Source organism: Panthera tigris, chromosome D2 (genome assembly GCF_018350195.1).
Source record: "Panthera tigris isolate Pti1 chromosome D2, P.tigris_Pti1_mat1.1, whole genome shotgun sequence".
Classification (NCBI taxonomy): domain Eukaryota; kingdom Metazoa; phylum Chordata; class Mammalia; order Carnivora; family Felidae; genus Panthera; species Panthera tigris.
In genome coordinates, this window is record NC_056670.1 from 60,833,427 (window position 1) to 60,849,401 (window position 15,975).

General features: G+C 48.1%; 1 protein-coding gene across 2 annotated transcripts in view; it reads left to right on the forward strand.

Moving 5' to 3' along the window:
* PDCD11 (programmed cell death 11) overlaps positions 1 to 15,939 on the forward strand; it is a 45,440-nt gene extending 29,501 nt beyond the window's left edge. Inside the window, exons 22-36 of one of the 2 annotated variants that reach the window (XM_042959899.1) lie at positions 1,977 to 2,085; positions 3,664 to 3,753; positions 3,982 to 4,084; positions 4,481 to 4,658; positions 7,465 to 7,521; positions 8,034 to 8,156; positions 9,019 to 9,141; positions 9,534 to 9,837; positions 10,060 to 10,176; positions 10,875 to 11,024; positions 11,234 to 11,478; positions 12,203 to 12,371; positions 12,940 to 13,093; positions 13,551 to 13,716; positions 14,307 to 15,939. In XM_042959899.1, the coding sequence (XP_042815833.1) occupies positions 1,977 to 2,085; positions 3,664 to 3,753; positions 3,982 to 4,084; positions 4,481 to 4,658; positions 7,465 to 7,521; positions 8,034 to 8,156; positions 9,019 to 9,141; positions 9,534 to 9,837; positions 10,060 to 10,176; positions 10,875 to 11,024; positions 11,234 to 11,478; positions 12,203 to 12,371; positions 12,940 to 13,093; positions 13,551 to 13,716; positions 14,307 to 14,478 (2,260 nt within the window). In that variant the 3' untranslated portion in view covers positions 14,479 to 15,939. Of the gene's footprint in view, positions 1 to 1,976; positions 2,086 to 3,663; positions 3,754 to 3,981; positions 4,085 to 4,480; positions 4,659 to 7,464; positions 7,522 to 8,033; positions 8,157 to 9,018; positions 9,142 to 9,533; positions 9,838 to 10,059; positions 10,177 to 10,874; positions 11,025 to 11,230; positions 11,479 to 12,202; positions 12,372 to 12,939; positions 13,094 to 13,550; positions 13,717 to 14,306 lie in introns of both variants that reach the window. The other variant, XM_042959898.1, reaches the window with a different exon arrangement.
* Positions 15,940 to 15,975: the final 36 nt, after the last annotated feature.

A 15,975-nucleotide genomic window follows, 5' to 3' on the forward strand; every position in this document is an offset into this window, starting at 1 on the left:
CCTTTTCTAAGGCTGATTAATAATGCACGTATGTGTAGGCCACATTTTCTTCATACATCTGTAAACAGGCATTTAGGCTCCTTCCACATCTTGGCTAACACTGCAGTCAGCATGGGTGTACAAGTATCTGTTTTGAGATCCTGTTTTGGATATATACCCAGAAGTGGGAATGCTGGATCATATGGTGGTTTTTAATTTTTTGAGGAACTTCCATGCCGTTTTCCATAGCAGCTGTATCATTCTGTAGTTCTGGCAGCTGTGTGCAGGGAAGGATTCCCTTTTTTCCACATCCCCTGCCAACACTTGTGTTCCGTGTATTTGATAATGGCCATCCTTACAGGTGCGAGGTGATAATCTCACTGTGGTGATTATTTCCCAGATGGTTAGTGATGTGAAGTGCCTTGGCCTATGCTTGTTGGTCATTTTTTTTTTTTTTTAATATGTTTTTTGGAGAAATGTCTATTCAAGTCCAGTTTTTAATGAGGTTTTATTGTTGTTGCATTGTAGGCTAATCCTCCTATAAGGACTCCAGTCAGACTGGATTATGGCCCATCCTGACATTCATATTTACCTTAATCACCCCTTTAAGTTCCTGATCTCCAAATGCATTCATGTTCTGAGATACTGAGGGTTAGCATGTCAACATATGAACTTGGAGGTGGGAGTGACACAATTTAGCCAATAACAGAGACATTCCAGTGGCATCTGTTCAGGGAATAAGCTTTTTCATTCTACCATATAAGCATTATGATAACGTATATAAATTGTCTATTACAGTGCCAGGCACACAGATTTTCTGTATGTGTGCGTGTGTGTGTGTGTGTGTTTTAAGAAGTAACATTCTACAGATGTTCCCTTCCTGAGGCTTCTCTCTGCACCCTCAGAAGATGGATTCCCCATTATTAATTTGATACATATCCAACTTCTTTGTATTTCAATTATATGTACACATATACATACATATATTTATAAAATTGTTTTGTGTGGTTTTCACATTTTACATAAATGTCATGCTGTACTTAATATTTTACAACTTGTTTTTTCCTCTCCAAATTTTGTCTTTGAGATCTGCTCTTGTGCGTGTAGTGAAAATAGCGGCCCATCGTATGAATGGGCTCAACTCTGTATGTTCGCCATCTGATGGGGGACATTTAAGGTTGTTCCCAGTTTTTCTCTTTTATAAATAATGCCACAGTGGACATCTTTGAACTCATTCTACTGGGCATCTGTACCAGGATTTCTGTAGGGTAGAATTAATGGATCATAAAGTATATGCATTTGTAATTTTTATTGGTATATGAAGGTTTCCATTTTTCTATAGTCACCAGTGTCTGTTATATGTTATAGTTTTACCAGTATTATTTGTACCGTCTTATTGATAAGTTTGGTTTTGTTTTAGAAATTACTTGAGTTGGGAGTTCTGTGATATCTTTGAAGTGATTTGTGGGCTGATAGCCACTTCCCCTTATTGCTTTCCTGAGAAGAAAAAGAATCAAGACAATGATAATGGCAAAGTAGCATAGGGGACGGAGCCCTGGACTTTTGAGTCAGAGCCCTGACTTCAACTCCTGGTTCAAGAGCATAAAATGAGTTCAAGAATATCTACCCTGCCTAATTCACACATAAGATTGTTGTCACAATTCAGTGAGAGATTATTTGACAGAGCAGTTCTGCAAACTATAAAGCAATAGCTAAAGTATTGTGAAAGAAGTAAAACAATTTTGTTTCCTAAATTTGTAAAGGTTATTGTAGGCTACTACTTTATAGCTTGTTCGTACCTAGGTGAGCGAAATGGAAAAGATTATCTCTCGTGCAGGTATTATGAACATTCTCCTTGGAGGAGGGAAGTGGGAGTGTGGGAGGTGGGCATGAATGAGGGGGTACAGTCAATCCATGGCCATTTGGGGGAGCTGGTTTCAAGCTAGAAGCCTTATCCAGAGGTTGGCCCACTGTTTCCATTGCTTTTCTACAAACAGTGAGCTGGAGAAGGATGGCTGCACTGCTCTCAACACTCACACTGTCAGCCCCTTGGAGAAGATTAAACAGTACCAGGCTGGACAGACTGTGATTTGCTTCTTGAAGAAGGTGAGTAGTGCACACCTTGCAGTGTGATGCTTCCTTCTTTCAGAAGAAAGTGGGGGAGGAGCTGGAGACAAAGGCCATTAGCACTAGACATTTGAGTCTGTTTGCTGCCATGCCGGTTTGTGGAAGACCAGAAGCCCTAATGGAGGAGCTAAACATGAAACAATTAGCAAGCAACTCACAATTCAGCATGTTTATAGATTAATTGTACAAAAGGGAAAGAGCAATATAGAGCAAGATTTAAAGTGAATGTGCCGTTGGATTCTAGATGCTTGCCTTTGATAAAGTTCAAGTGCAATGCAAAATAATGCATTATGTGCCAGATTATAATCTGGGTGCCAGATTATGTGTTCTAATCCCAAGTGGAACAGGAGTTTAAGAAAGGAAGAGATAGTGAAAACTGTACCGGTTGGGATGTATCAGAAAAAAAGTTGGATGGGGCTTGACCTTGAGGGATAGCTCCTCTTCATTGCTGCCAGATTCTTCTTTCATAAGCATTCTAGCTGGGCATGTCACTGATGCTTGATCCCTATAGTTACCTATTGTCTGTAGGTGGGGTTCATCAACCCCCAAGCCTTAGAGCTGTACTTAAGGCTCTTCATAATCTGACCTCATATACCTTGTGTTCCAGTCACCCTGGAAACCTTCTCTTTTTCCCTTCTTGTCTTTACCCAGAGTACCCTCTCTTCCTACAACCCTTTATGGCCCAGCACAGATAATCTCCCCATATTACTCGTTCTTCTGTTTATTCCTATAGCATATTTCTGTTGCTCTGGTTCTTTGCATATTTATTTGACTTACTCTTTCTAGACTCTAATCTTGAAGGTGGGGTTTGGTTTTTATTTATCACTGTGATGCCATGTATATAGTGGTTGCTTGATAAATGTCTTGTTGAATTGACTTAGAAAATTGGGGGTCTGTGTTTAGGGCAGGACCCTATAAACAGCGAAGGATCAAAATTTAAATTGATTTAGGGGCACTTGGTGGCTTAGTTGGTTGACTGTCTGGCTCTTGATTTTGGCTCAGGTTATGATCTTGTGGTCTGTGGGGTCAGGGCCCGTGTTGGGCTCTGTGCTGGCAGCATGGAGGCTACTTGGGATTCTGTGTCTCCTTCTCTCTGTCCCTCCTCCCGCTGGTGCTCGCTCTCTCTCTCTCTCTCTTAAAAATAAATAAATGTTAAAAATTAAAAAATAAAAAGAAATCAGATGTTGAGCCCTGGAGAAGATTAACCGTTATTGGGCACAGCTGAGCTTGGAGAAGGCTGCAGCGGTCACTGGAATTGTTCCTGCTGCTTAAAGCCATCTCTGAGGTCATTTTAGCCTTCTTATCAACTGAGGCACCAGGAGGGATGCATGGTCGGCTAGCCTAGCAAAGGCTCAGAGCTAGACTCTGAGTGAAGCCTGAGAAGTGAGAGAATGGCAGAGGCAGTGGGGTGTAGAGGGTGGATTCCTGTCCCTTGGGAACAGGGCCCCTTCAACCCTGTGATTTTAGGAGAGTCTGTGTTTTAATGAAGGGAAAAGAGATGTTTATATCCATCCCATCCCATCCCATTCCATTTCCCTTCCTGTTTTTTTTCTCTAGTACAACGTGGTTAAGAAATGGCTTGAGGTGGAGATTGCTCCAGACATCCGGGGGAGGATTCCCTTGTTGCTCACTTCTCTCAGCTTCAAGGTCAGTGTGCTTGAGATCCCTGGAGAGGAAACCCAGGCTCCCTAAGCTCGACTCAGAGTCTGGTATATGTTTGCAGTGGGTATAGGAAACCATGTACTTATTCAGGGAATGGTTTGGGAGATACTTGATATAGAGACTTAAGTGCTGTAGTTTTGGATAACTGACAGTAGTTTTGGATAAATGACAGACCTCTCTTTAAACATGAAAGGACTTTTCTTTTCCTTCCAGGTTCTGAAACATCCAGATAAGAAGTTCCGGATTGGCCAGGCCCTGAAGGCTACAGTGGTTGGCCCAGATTCTTCCAAGGCCTTCTTGTGTCTCTCCCTTATAGGTGTGGTGATGAATGCCTGGTCAGGGAAGGGAGGGGGTAGAAAGGAGTGGGAAAGAGTCGTCAGGTAGTGTCCGGGTTTAAGGATGTCTCAGGTATTGGGCTCCTTAGAAAGCCCAGTGTAGTATGTGCCTTCTGGGAACACTTTTTCTCTTGAGGCTTTGTTCTTTGGCCTGTGTCACTCTGCTACTGTCTGAGTCACCTTTACCAACAGAGTTGGTTTTCTCAAGTGTCTCAGAAAGGGTTGTCTACCACATGGCCCTGGGATTCCTGACTACATGGCATGGTAATGTGGGTCTTCGTGATCATTCTGGTCCACCTAGCCTGTGGTTGGCCAGCATTCCACCTTCTTTCTTGGCTCACTTTCTCTTCCCTGAATCTGGTTCATTCTCCTACCAGGTCCTCACAAGCTTGAGAAAGGGGAAGTGGCCATGGGCCGAGTGGTGAAGGTGACTCCCAAGGAGGGGCTGACTGTCTCCTTCCCCTTTGGGAAGATGGGAACTGTTAGTATATTTCACGTGAGCGACTCCTACTCAGAGATGCCCCTGGAAGACTTCATCCCCCAGAAGGTTGTCAGGTAGGCCAAATTTTTTGTGTTTTTTCCCTTTACAGCTCTATGCGGGATTATAGATTTCTTTTTTTAATTTTTACGTTTATATTTACTTATTTTTAACGTTTATTTATTTTTGAGAGAGGAAGAGAGAGTGTGACTGGAGGAGGGGGACAGGGAGAGGGAGACACAGAATCTGAAGTAGGCTCCAGGCTCTGAGCTATAGCACAGAGCCCAATGTAGGGCTTGAACTCACGAACCACAAGATCATGACCTGAGCCAAAGTTGGACGCTTACCCAACTGAGCCATCTGGGCACCCCTAAATTTCTCTTTTTTAAAAATATAGATGTGAGGGGTATCTAGGTGGCTTAGTTGGTTAACTGTCTGAACTCTTGATTTTGGCTCAGGGGCTGTGTCGGGCTCCGAGCCCAGTGCAGAGGCTACTTAAGATTCTTCCTCTCTCTCTCTCTCTCTCTCTCTCTCTCTCTCTCTCTCTCTCACTCTGCCACCCCCCCCCCACACCGCCCCTCTCCCCAGTTTGCCCACTCACTTGCTTTCTCTCTTTAAAAAAAAAAAAGAAAGTATAGATGTGATAGGTGATTTTGTACCAGAAAAAATAGTATGAAAAAAAAGACAAGTTTTGTTTTGAGAGAGTGCAAGTGGGGCAGGAACAGAGTGAGAGGGACAGAGGATCGAAGCAGGCCCTGTGCTCACAGCGGAGAGCCTGATGTGGGGCTCGAACTCATGAAATGTGAGATCATGACCTGAGCCAAAGTCAGACGCTCAACCGAGGTGCCCCAAAGAAGAAAAGTTCTGATGCTCCCCTCTTTTTCCACCACTTTTCACCATTATACACCTTGGTCTCTATTCTTCAGGACTTTGTAGGTATAATTTTCTTCTATGTAATAATAGAATTTCATTTGATATATAGTCTGCAACTTGCTTGTTCTCTCATAGCAGTTTATCATGGACTTTTTTCTTTTCCTGTGCTAGTATATCTAAATTTACTTTGTTCTTTTACCTTATTTTTAACATTTCTTGGTCTTTCTTTCTTTCGTTAGTCATTATCTAAACCTCTGTTGATGGATGTAATGTTGAAGTGAATATCTTTGTGCATATGTTTGGACACGAACACAAGTATATCTGTGAAGTAAATTCCCAAAAGTAAAATTAATGGGCCAAACAATGTTATACATTTTGCCAAAATGCTCTCTGAAAAGACTGTGCTCATTGACATTCCTGTTAACAATAAGTATGACTATTTCTTACATCCCTGTCAAAACTGGCTATTCTCGATATTTAGTCTCAGCCATTGACTAGGCAAAAATTGATCTCTCATTTTGGTGTGCAGTTCTCCTACTGTCATTTTCCCTCTTGGTTGGCTTTCTTTGCTTGTCCAAGTGGCTTGCTTGTTTTCCTATTGAAGCATTCATCTTTTTAATGAGAAAAAAATTGATCTATAGGTGTTCTCTGCAGAAAGATAGTAACCTTTTGCAGTTGGGAGCTGCTTTATGGGGTATTTTTTGTGCACTAAAATGAGCCTGGTTCAGAGTTTTAAAGTCATTTGATAGGGCGAATAAATTAGCATTGAAGAGGCGGACTTCGGCCTGACATAGTACAGACTTCTGAGACTCCAAGTTGACTAACAGTGGAGCAGAGGCCTTGAGGAGACGGGCTGGAAAGTCATAATGCTCTTTCCCACCTCAGGTGTGCCAGCCCCTAGCACCTGCATAATAAATTCACAACCACTTATCTGAGCTAAACAGCACAGAGATAGCCAGGGCCTAGGAAAAGAAAAGGAATGAGAAATCCAGGGTCATCTCTGCTTTGCCTCTTGGGCTTACAAATGCAGGTGTGGCAGTGCCTGGGTGGTTCAGGTAGTTAAGTGTCCGACTTCAGCTCGGGTCACGATCTCACCGTTCATGGGCTTGAGTCCCACATCGGGCTCTGTGCTGACAGCTCAGAGCCTGGAGCCTGCTTTGGATTCTGTGTCTCCCTCTTTCTCTGCACCCCCTCAAATAAATAAACATTTAAAAAAAATGCAGATGTGACTTTTAGCAAAGTATTTAATTTTAATACATTTTATTGTAGCCAAACCTGTGAATCACGTTCAGTTGTGATTTATCTGTCCCATGTGGATAATAAATTAATTGCCTAAATGTAGATGATCCCTCAAGGTCCCCCCTGCTTTGGGAATGAGGATGCTGTGGGCTAGGAGGCAGATGTGTGTCATGGGAAAACTTTGGACTGTTGCTGAGATCCTTTCTACTGCTAAGATTCTATATTTTGAAATTGCAACTTTGGGTTGCTAAGTGCTGTTTTCAATGAACGAAGTTTGGAAACCTTAACCAAGGAGTAAACTCTGCTTTCCCTCCTGGAAGCCTCCCCTGCTTAGGACTCACTGATCTGTTATCCTCTGATCTGCTGCCGTGATCCTGCCCTAACACCTAGGTCGTCACTGGTCATGGTTTCCGGTGGTTAGTGGCTGAGATTGCACACTGCCAGGACCCAGTGTCAGGCTGGTGACACCTCCTGAGTACCCACCACATGGCTCTGTGTCTCTTCCTGAGGGCTCCATGCCCCCTCTCATTTTCTACTCCCAGCACCTTTGTTGAGCAAGAAGAGTAGGTAGTGATTGACTAGTAAACTGAGGCTCAGGGAGGTGACTTGTGCAGAGTCCCTCAGTACGTTCTTGACAGAATGAAGAACAGAGCCCAGGTGTCATGTCCCCTCACTCTTGCTTGTTGGTCAGCCTTGTGGAGAGGAGGCTGAGTCCCTCTCCTGTTTCCTGGGATGCTGAAAAGTCAACATCTCTTTTTGCTCTCATTCCAGGTGTTACGTCCTGTCTGCTACAGACCATGTATTGACTCTGTCGCTGCGATCGTCTAGGTGAGTGTCTGTGGTGGAGACAAGGAAGGCACTGAGGAAAGGCTGCACAGAACTTTGAGCTTCCCCCCTTTCTTCTCTGCTTGTGCACTTTCTACCTTGCCCCATCTTTATCCAGAAAAGCTGTGGCCATTCACATTGCCACAAGAACGCGTCTGCTTAGACTCTTGCCGCCCAGGGCAAGGTTCAGACATCTGAATGTGGTATTCAAGGTGGCCACACAGTGGCCCTGGAAAGGGAAGATGATCTGGTTCCCAGGGTTCCGTAGTTAGTGGTATGTCATGAAGTGGATTGGCCTGAAGTCAGCTCGTTCCATGGTTAGAAATGGATGTTTCAGAGGCCAAGGCTGACAGGACTTCAGGAGAGAGTGGGGCTGGGCTCTGAGGTTGTCATATCCTACAGTCAGGTCCAGAGTTATATTCTTGGATGTAGAGTTTGACTATCACAAGTGAGTTGGGAGTGGATGGGGAAGGGAGGGTTGAGGTATGTGTACATAATAAGCCTTTCATTCTTAGGACAAACCCGGAGACGAAGAGCAAAATAACTGATGCTGAGATTAACTCCATCCAGGATATTCAGGAAGGGCAGCTCCTGAGGGGCTATGTGAAGTCTGTCCAGCCGCACGGTGTGCTCTTTGGGTGAGTGAGGTGGAGCGTGGGGGCGTGGGCCAAACGCGACGCCCTCCCCGGCCTGTGCTGGTCCGTGGTCTGTGGTGGTCCTTGGTCACCTCCTCTGGAGACAATATAAAGGAAGGGGAGTCAATGAGTTCCCACCAGTTTGTAAATTCTGAGATGTTTTATACTTTTAAAAGCGTTTTGAATTATTCTTACTGGTGTTTTGGACACCAAAGAGCATGGCATGTCCAATTTCAGTTTTCAGTTCATTTGGTTTTTCTTTGGTTTGGTGTTTGATGGTGATTTGTAACTGTTCAGTGAAATCACATGACGTTCACAACCAGCAGATAGCACAGCGTTCTCTGCTACGATTTCCCCATTTTCATCTCCTCTGGCCATTCGTGATAGATGCATTGTGGTGCTCTGGTGTGGGATGGAAAATGCCCTTCGGTCCCATCTTCATTTATGCCTGATAGTTTTTTCTAGTTTACAGAGCTCTTTTTATCCTTGTGAATGCCAGGAACTTGTGTGTGTCATAAATCCTTGTCACAACTTGGGTCCCTAGGAAAGTGGAGGCACTAGGCTAAGCTGGGACTCTCTTGTATTTATGACCACAGGACTCTTTTTTTTCTTTTTTAATTTATTTTTAATGTTTTAAAAATGCTTATTTATATTTGAGAGAGAGTGTGTGAGCAGGGAGGGGCAGAGAGAGAGGGAGACAGAATCCCAAGCAGGCTCCATGCTTGTCAGCACAGAGCCCAGTGCAGGCCATGATCTCACAAACTCTGAGATCATGACCTGAGCCGAAATCAAGAGCCGGATGCTTAACTGACTGAGCCACCCAGGCACCCCTGTGACCACACAACTCTTGTCTCTCTCCTGTCAGCCTCGGCCCCTCTGTTGTGGGTTTGGCCCAATACCCACATGTCTCCCAGTACAGCCCGTCCAAGAAAGCCCTTTATAACAGATACCTCCCGGAAGGGAAGCTGCTTACAGCCAAGGTCCTGAGGTAGGTGTCTTCCCCACCCCCGTACGCCCTCTTTTCCGAGGAGCCCTGGGAGGAGATTCAAGAGGTAAACTAGACTTAACGCCTTAGGTAGTGTTGGTGCAATGTTCAGCTGAACAAAATCCCATTGTTTGGAGCCTTCTACTTCTGCCCCAGCCTCAGCTCCTAGAAGTTGACGTGGAGACTTTTCTCTGCATCGGCACTTGTTGGGGACATCAGAGCTGCCCCCTGTATTTTACTATTCAGCATGGTAAAATGCACAGGTCATTCCAAAGACTACTGAACGGATTGCAAGTAGGTAGGACAGGGCCCGGAAAACTGGACTGATCAGGCCTGGGCTGTTTGCCGAGCCCGCTGTCCTCTGTTGTCCTCATTGTCCTCCCTCCTTGTTGTAGCCTGAACCGCCAGAAGAACCTGGTAGAGCTTTCATTCCTCCCCGGTGACACTGGGACGCCGGACGTGTTTCCCGCCTCCCTAGGACTGCCACTTCTAAAGCAAGAGGAGAGGAAAATGGAGGCAGAGGAGCAAGAGCACAAAGGAGAAGAAGAGCAGAAGAAGAAGAATCAGAAAAGGAAAGGGAAGAAGAACGAGGAAGGGCAGGAGGCAGTGCGGCCGCCTGGCAAGGAGAAGAGCGAGTCCCAGAAACCGCAGGCCAAGAAGCAGGGCAAGCGGCCGCTCCGGGAGCCTGCAAGTGAACAGGTACGTCCCTCAGGGAGGATGGCCTCCCTCACGGGCACAGGAGAGCATTTCAGAGCCAGCCAGACGCCACGTGGCCTTCTCTTAGACCGAGAGCAGTGTGAGTTTGGAGCCGGGCGCTGGATGGTGCCAGCAGGGGCAGAGGAGGGGGCGTTGCCCCAGGCCGCCAGCGGGTTCCCCTGGGCGGGAAGGGTGACTCGCCATCTTTCCCTCTTGTCATCTCAGGAAGGAGTGAAGAAGAAGCAGAAGAAAGCTGTTCCGTCAGAGGAAGACGACAGTGGTGTTGAAGTGTATTATCGGGAAGGGGAAGAGGAGGTGGAAGAGAGGAGTGTGCTGCCCAAGGTGAGGGTCAGCATTGATGGAGAGAGGAGGCAGCTCTGGGGAGGGAAGCCCTTGGTCTCCTGCCTCCGAGCTGGGCAGTTTCTGGCCCACCCTCTTCTCTCACTTCTTGTAAAATATGACCAGGTGGGGCCACTGCTTTATCCAAGGAGTGGGCTGCATAAAAGAAATTCTCATCAGTATTTATTGAGTGGAGCTGAATTAAATTAGTGGGATGGGCAGATAAAGGGGAGGCTTAACCTTTCCTGAACCTGCATCCCCTTCTGAAAGATGGGGACAGTACCATTAGGACTGAGGAAGGGCTGCCCAGACTGTAGGTACTAACATCCCTACACCCCGGAACGCTTCTCATATCTCTGTCTCGGCTCTACTATCTCCTTACACGTGTATGGCACTTTATACACAGATGTGTATATATGTATCCATATGTATGCTGCTGGTGGTGGTGGATTGTTTTCTTGTTTTTTGGTTTTTTGCATACATATGTCTTAAAAGCTCATTGCCTAAATAAATCTATTTACAAGAAAAGCTTTCACATCACTACTATGGTTTCTCCAGTGGAGCGGGCCTAGCCTGGCCCTGGGAGGGAGCAAGGGTCTCTGGGCCTGGTGGGAGCCCCTGCTCCTCCAGGTGGGATGGGGTCAGAACAGGGTGCAGCCCGAGCTGAGTGCTTTCCTCACACACCTCTTGTGCTCCTTCAGGGGAAGCCAACCAGGCCAGCAGAAGTGCCCCGGCTACAGCTGTCCTCCGGTTTCATTTGGGATGTGGGGCTAGACTCTCTGACCCCGGCCTTACCACCTCGAGGAGAGAGCTCAGACAGTGAGGAGGACGACAAGCCACAGCAGTCTACGGTGTCGTATTTTGCAGGGGACCCCTTGGTGCTAGTCTCTCTTTGCTCTCTCCTGGCCTGGGTGTCCCTCCTGGCAGGGCGGGGCAATCTCAGGCCGGGGAGTATTTACAGAGCTCACTGACTGCCCTGCCAACTCTTGGCTTCAACTGCAGACCTCTGCCAGGGTCTGAGGAGCAGATTACTCACTAACTTTTGTGCCTTCTGTAGCAGAAGAGGAGCAAGAAGGAAAGGATGTTGGAGAAGCAGAAGGCAGAGAAAGAGCTGTCCCGCATTGAGGAGGCACTGATGGATCCCGGGCGACAGCCAGAGTCCGCAGATGATTTTGACCGACTCTTGCTGAGCTCCCCCAACAGCTCCATCCTGTGGCTGCAGTACATGGCCTTCCACCTGCAGGCCACAGAGATCGAGAAGGCCCGGGCCGTGGCTGAGAGGGCTCTCAAGACCATTTCCTTCAGGTCTTGGCCTTGTCCTCCTGCTTTGGTGGGGGGGTGGCTCTTGAAAGGGAGGGCTGTGTCTCCGCCGGCCGCAGAGCTTGCCGCCTGTGGGTCATTTCCTCTTCGGCAGGCCGACAGCAGTTTGGGTGCCCGCCACCCGCACCCATGGGTTCCCAGGCTTTGTCTCATTGCTGCGCCATCTGTGAAACAGATCTGCTCATTAATATTTTATAGTCTCCTTCACTGAAGTGGCTAAGGGTTTACAGGAGTCCCTACACTGAAATAAGAGACCTAACTTGGAGCAGAAGTAGAACAGGGGAAATAACTCCACGTACCTGGGTGTGGACACTCTTGGTGGCCATTTCCAGGCACAGGGTAGAGTGAGTTTTCTGACAGCTAAGAGGAGGGATGGTGATCCTTTGCTTCATTCTCTTAGTTTGGAGAGAGAGACCAGAAGATTCTGTTCCTTCCTGCCCAAACATCTAGCCAGTTTAATATTTAGTGGGCTTCCTTTCTAGGAATGGAGGCAGATGCCAGGGGAACCCCCATAGTCAGGGGCTGGCGTTCTGCTTCTGTGTGAGCTGCAGTGGGGACTGGGCCTCTCAGGGTTCTCACTAGGGGCTGGAAACTGAGGATGTGGATAGAGCCAGGGAACGAAGAAATAGTTCCAGTCTGCATCCCTGGGCAGTAGTGGGGGCTTTCTTGGGCTGAGGTGATGGAGCTCATGTGCTGACTTTCTCTCCAGAGAGGAGCAGGAGAAGCTGAATGTATGGGTGGCTCTGCTGAATCTAGAGAACATGTACGGCTCTCCGGAGTCACTGACCAAGGTCTTTGAGCGGGCTGTGCAGTACAATGAGCCTCTCAAGGTCTTTCTCCATCTGGCTGACATCTACACCAAGTCAGAGAAATTCCAGGTAGGAGTCTGATCTGGGTGGCCCTGCTGCCAGAGGGTCCTTAGCTGCTCAGAAACTAACTCCTAGGAGTCACAGAGGCAGCAGGGAAGTCACAGGGATGAATTCCCCCATTCTGGATACAGCCCTGCCACAGGCTTGCTATGTGTCATCTGGGCCCTAACTTGTTTGGCTTCTAAGTGGGCGGAGTCATTTCCTCCCCCCTCCACTTTAGGACTGCAGCCGGCAGTGGAAGGAAGTGAAGGGACAGCTGACCCCTGGTGTATATCCCTTGGGTTTACAGCCACGAGGCAGCAGCTCGGCGGAGTGTCCCTTTTCTGTCTCTCCTGTGCCCCCATGTTGTTCTCACCTCTCTTCTGTTTGGACTTCCATGCAGCACAGGATTGATAGGGAGACTCCCCACCTGTAAGGCTCCTTCATGTGTTCTGTGAGCCTCTCTGCTTCCCTCAGGCACCTAGAATTGGGCCTGCACAGTGACTGGAGTTTGAGGCTACATCTAGCCTCTCATGAGCATAGCTGCTGCCTGTCTTTGTTGTATAACACTCTGTAGCTTACCTTTTCTTTCCCACAGGAAGCTGGTGAGCTCTACAACCGGATGCTGAAGCGATTCAGGCAGGAGAAATCTGTCTGGATCAAATATGGTGCCTTTCTTCTGCGGAGGGGCCAGGCTGGGGCCAGTCACCGTGTGATGCAGCGAGCCCTGGAGTGTCTGCCCAATAAAGAGCGTGAGTGTTCGTCCCCACCTTCCAGCCTGATTCCGGATCACATTAGGCTCTCTGATATCTGGACGTAGGGATTTGGGGTTTTCTCTGAGGGGGGTGTGGTGTTGGGAAAGCCTAGTGGAGGGCATATAACTATTTTTCTATTGATTACATGCTCATGGATGTAACCGTGTGTTGCATTTCAGATGCTAAACTTCAAAGATGAAGGAACAAAAAACAATTAGTGCTAACTTCGTTGCCCCTGCCCCCTCTCCCTACTGGGCCCAGAGAGACTCTCCAGTGGAAGTCATAGATCAGTACCCGTCTGTGTATTTGGCCCTAACCTGCCCCACTGTCCCAACTGTCATCTTGGAACCTGGGAGCAGGGAGTCAGGGGTCAGACGGTGTCTGACATGTAGCACATTGTGCTGTGGTGAGGGGTCTGTCTGCTTTGTGTATCTGAGCTGTCCTCTCCCTGCAGATGTGGATGTGATTGCCAAGTTTGCCCAGCTGGAGTTTCAGCTAGGGGATGCGGAACGGGCCAAAGCCATTTTTGAGAACACACTGAGCACCTACCCAAAGCGCACTGATGTCTGGTCGGTTTACATCGACATGACCATTAAGCATGGCAGCCAGAAGGAAGTCCGGTGAGAGGGGAAGACAGATCGGGGCTGATTTAACTGTGGGGATCGGGGGACATTGGCCAAGTGGATAAGTTTTAGCCCCACAGTCAGCTTCCAGGATCCCCGGTTCTCTTACACTCTCTGAAGAACATCTTTGACATGACATACCAGGTCCTGTGGCATTCACTTTGCAACCTCTTTTTCTGTATCTGGAACCTGGGGTGGGTGGTAGGCTGGTCCTGGTGTGGGAGTCAGGAAATTTGGGTTTCCTGCGTAATTCATTGTACCTGCTTCTGGTGATAGAGACTGTTCATGGGCTTGCTGTTGTCGCCTGTGTCTCCACAAGGCAGAGAGGATTAGGGATGGATGGATTGAGGTCAGAAAGAACTAGTGCCTTGCCCAAGCCTGTGGGTGTTTGATCTAGAAAGAGGGTGGCAGTCTATCTTCGCATGGACACCTTAGGACTTTAAAATGGTAATGAATGTAAAGACAGATGTGAGAGTGCTGGAAAACAGACAGCCTGGGTCCAGGGCCAGAGGGCGAGTGGGTGACAGCTAGCCAGCAGTCGAGTGCCCGGGGCCAACAGGCAAATGCTGCCTTGCTCTTCCTCACAGGGACATCTTTGAGCGGGTCATTCATCTCAGCCTGGCTCCCAAGCGAATGAAATTCTTCTTCAAGCGCTACCTGGACTATGAGAAACAACACGGCACTGAGAAGGACGTGCAGGCCGTGAAGGCGAAGGCCCTGGAATACGTGGAAGCCAAGAGCTCCGTGTTGGAGGACTAGTGGCCCGCGGGCCTCAGATGGCCACTGTCGGCAGGGGGCCAGCCCTGGCGAATCTCAGGCGCGTGGGCAGCTGAAAAGCTGTGTTGTCTGAGGACTCTTATTTAAGTGTTGCTTTTTCTGCGGCACCTTTTAGGGTAATCCTGTCAGGATGGAAAAGAACTTGAGCTTTCTTAGACTGCCTTTTTGCTTGTTTTATTTTAAGTACTAGTTTACTTCATTTGTACCCTTTTCTGAGGCTGCTCAGTGGTTGTAGGCAGCAGACTCTTGTACCCCTAGAAAAGTTGAGGCGCTCTCTTTCCTGGGAGTTTGCTGGGGACAGGAATGGAGGGGCTAACTTCTGATGACCTGGTGGTCAGGATCTCACTCTGGCCCAGCAGGCTCTTGGTCCAACTAGAGGGGGTCAGCAAGATCCAGGGAGTGGGCCTCCTCCCCTAGGCTGAGTCCAGCAGCCTGCGCTCAGCTAGCACTTGTGCCCTTTTGTGGACTCAGTGAGGCTGGGACAGGAGGATGAAGGCAGACCCCAGAAAGGGCAGTTGGGGAACCCGGGTACCTGAGAGGAAAGCCACAGGTATTGACATGAACCACCTGGGAGGTTTCCTCCCAGGCCCACCAGGCCCAGATTATCCAGACTCTCCTAAGTTAGGTGCCTCATTTGTGAAATGGGGTCAAAAAGTCCTACTTGGAATAGTGGTGGGGCCGGGTAGTTAGGAGGCTCGGTGAGGACATAGATTGCTGTGCTGTGTGAGTTGGGGAGACCACAGTTTTTCTGTGTCTCCCTATAGCCCCGATGGGGAGAGATCCTTGGATGGAGGGCATTGATTGGCTGGATGATTTTCCTTGAGACCTGAGGGAAAGGGGACATGTTGGGTCCACCACACCCACGCCTCCCTGGGACCCTTGTAAATTTCCCAGAAAGGTGGTCTCCACCTCCTTTGGTAATAATCCTGTATGTTCCAGAATTCTTGGAGGCCAGCACAGACTCAGTTGTAGAGGCCAGTTCTTTTCTGGCTGGTCTTAAGGGGATTAAACGTTTTCTTTGGCAGCGCTTTAAATGTGCTGAGAACTGGAGAGCTTTCCTATGGGAAGTGACTGGGTTGAATGCTGGGAAGCAGGACAGGGACAAGGAGAGCATCAAAGGTTTTAGAGATGGTGGAGGTGATCAGACAAGGGTGGCATGTGTGGGTGGTGGGGAGAGGCAGAGCTGGGGCTATCCTGGCTTTTGGTCATTAGCACTAAGTTATAGGAGCTAGTCTACCCTCCTGAGTGAGTGTTGGGTCTTTTGACTCATGGAATTTAAGGTGATCTTCCGTCTGAGACAGGCCAGGCTTCACCTGTTCCCCAGATCAAATCAGATAACTGAATCTAACTATCAACACATCATCAGCCGTAGGGCCTTCCCACATGTGGGAACATTTGGCTTTCCCTGCACCCCTGCCCTCCCTTCCATCCATTTTAATTTTGCTCAGAGTCTCTCTATCTGCCGCCCCCCCCCCCCCC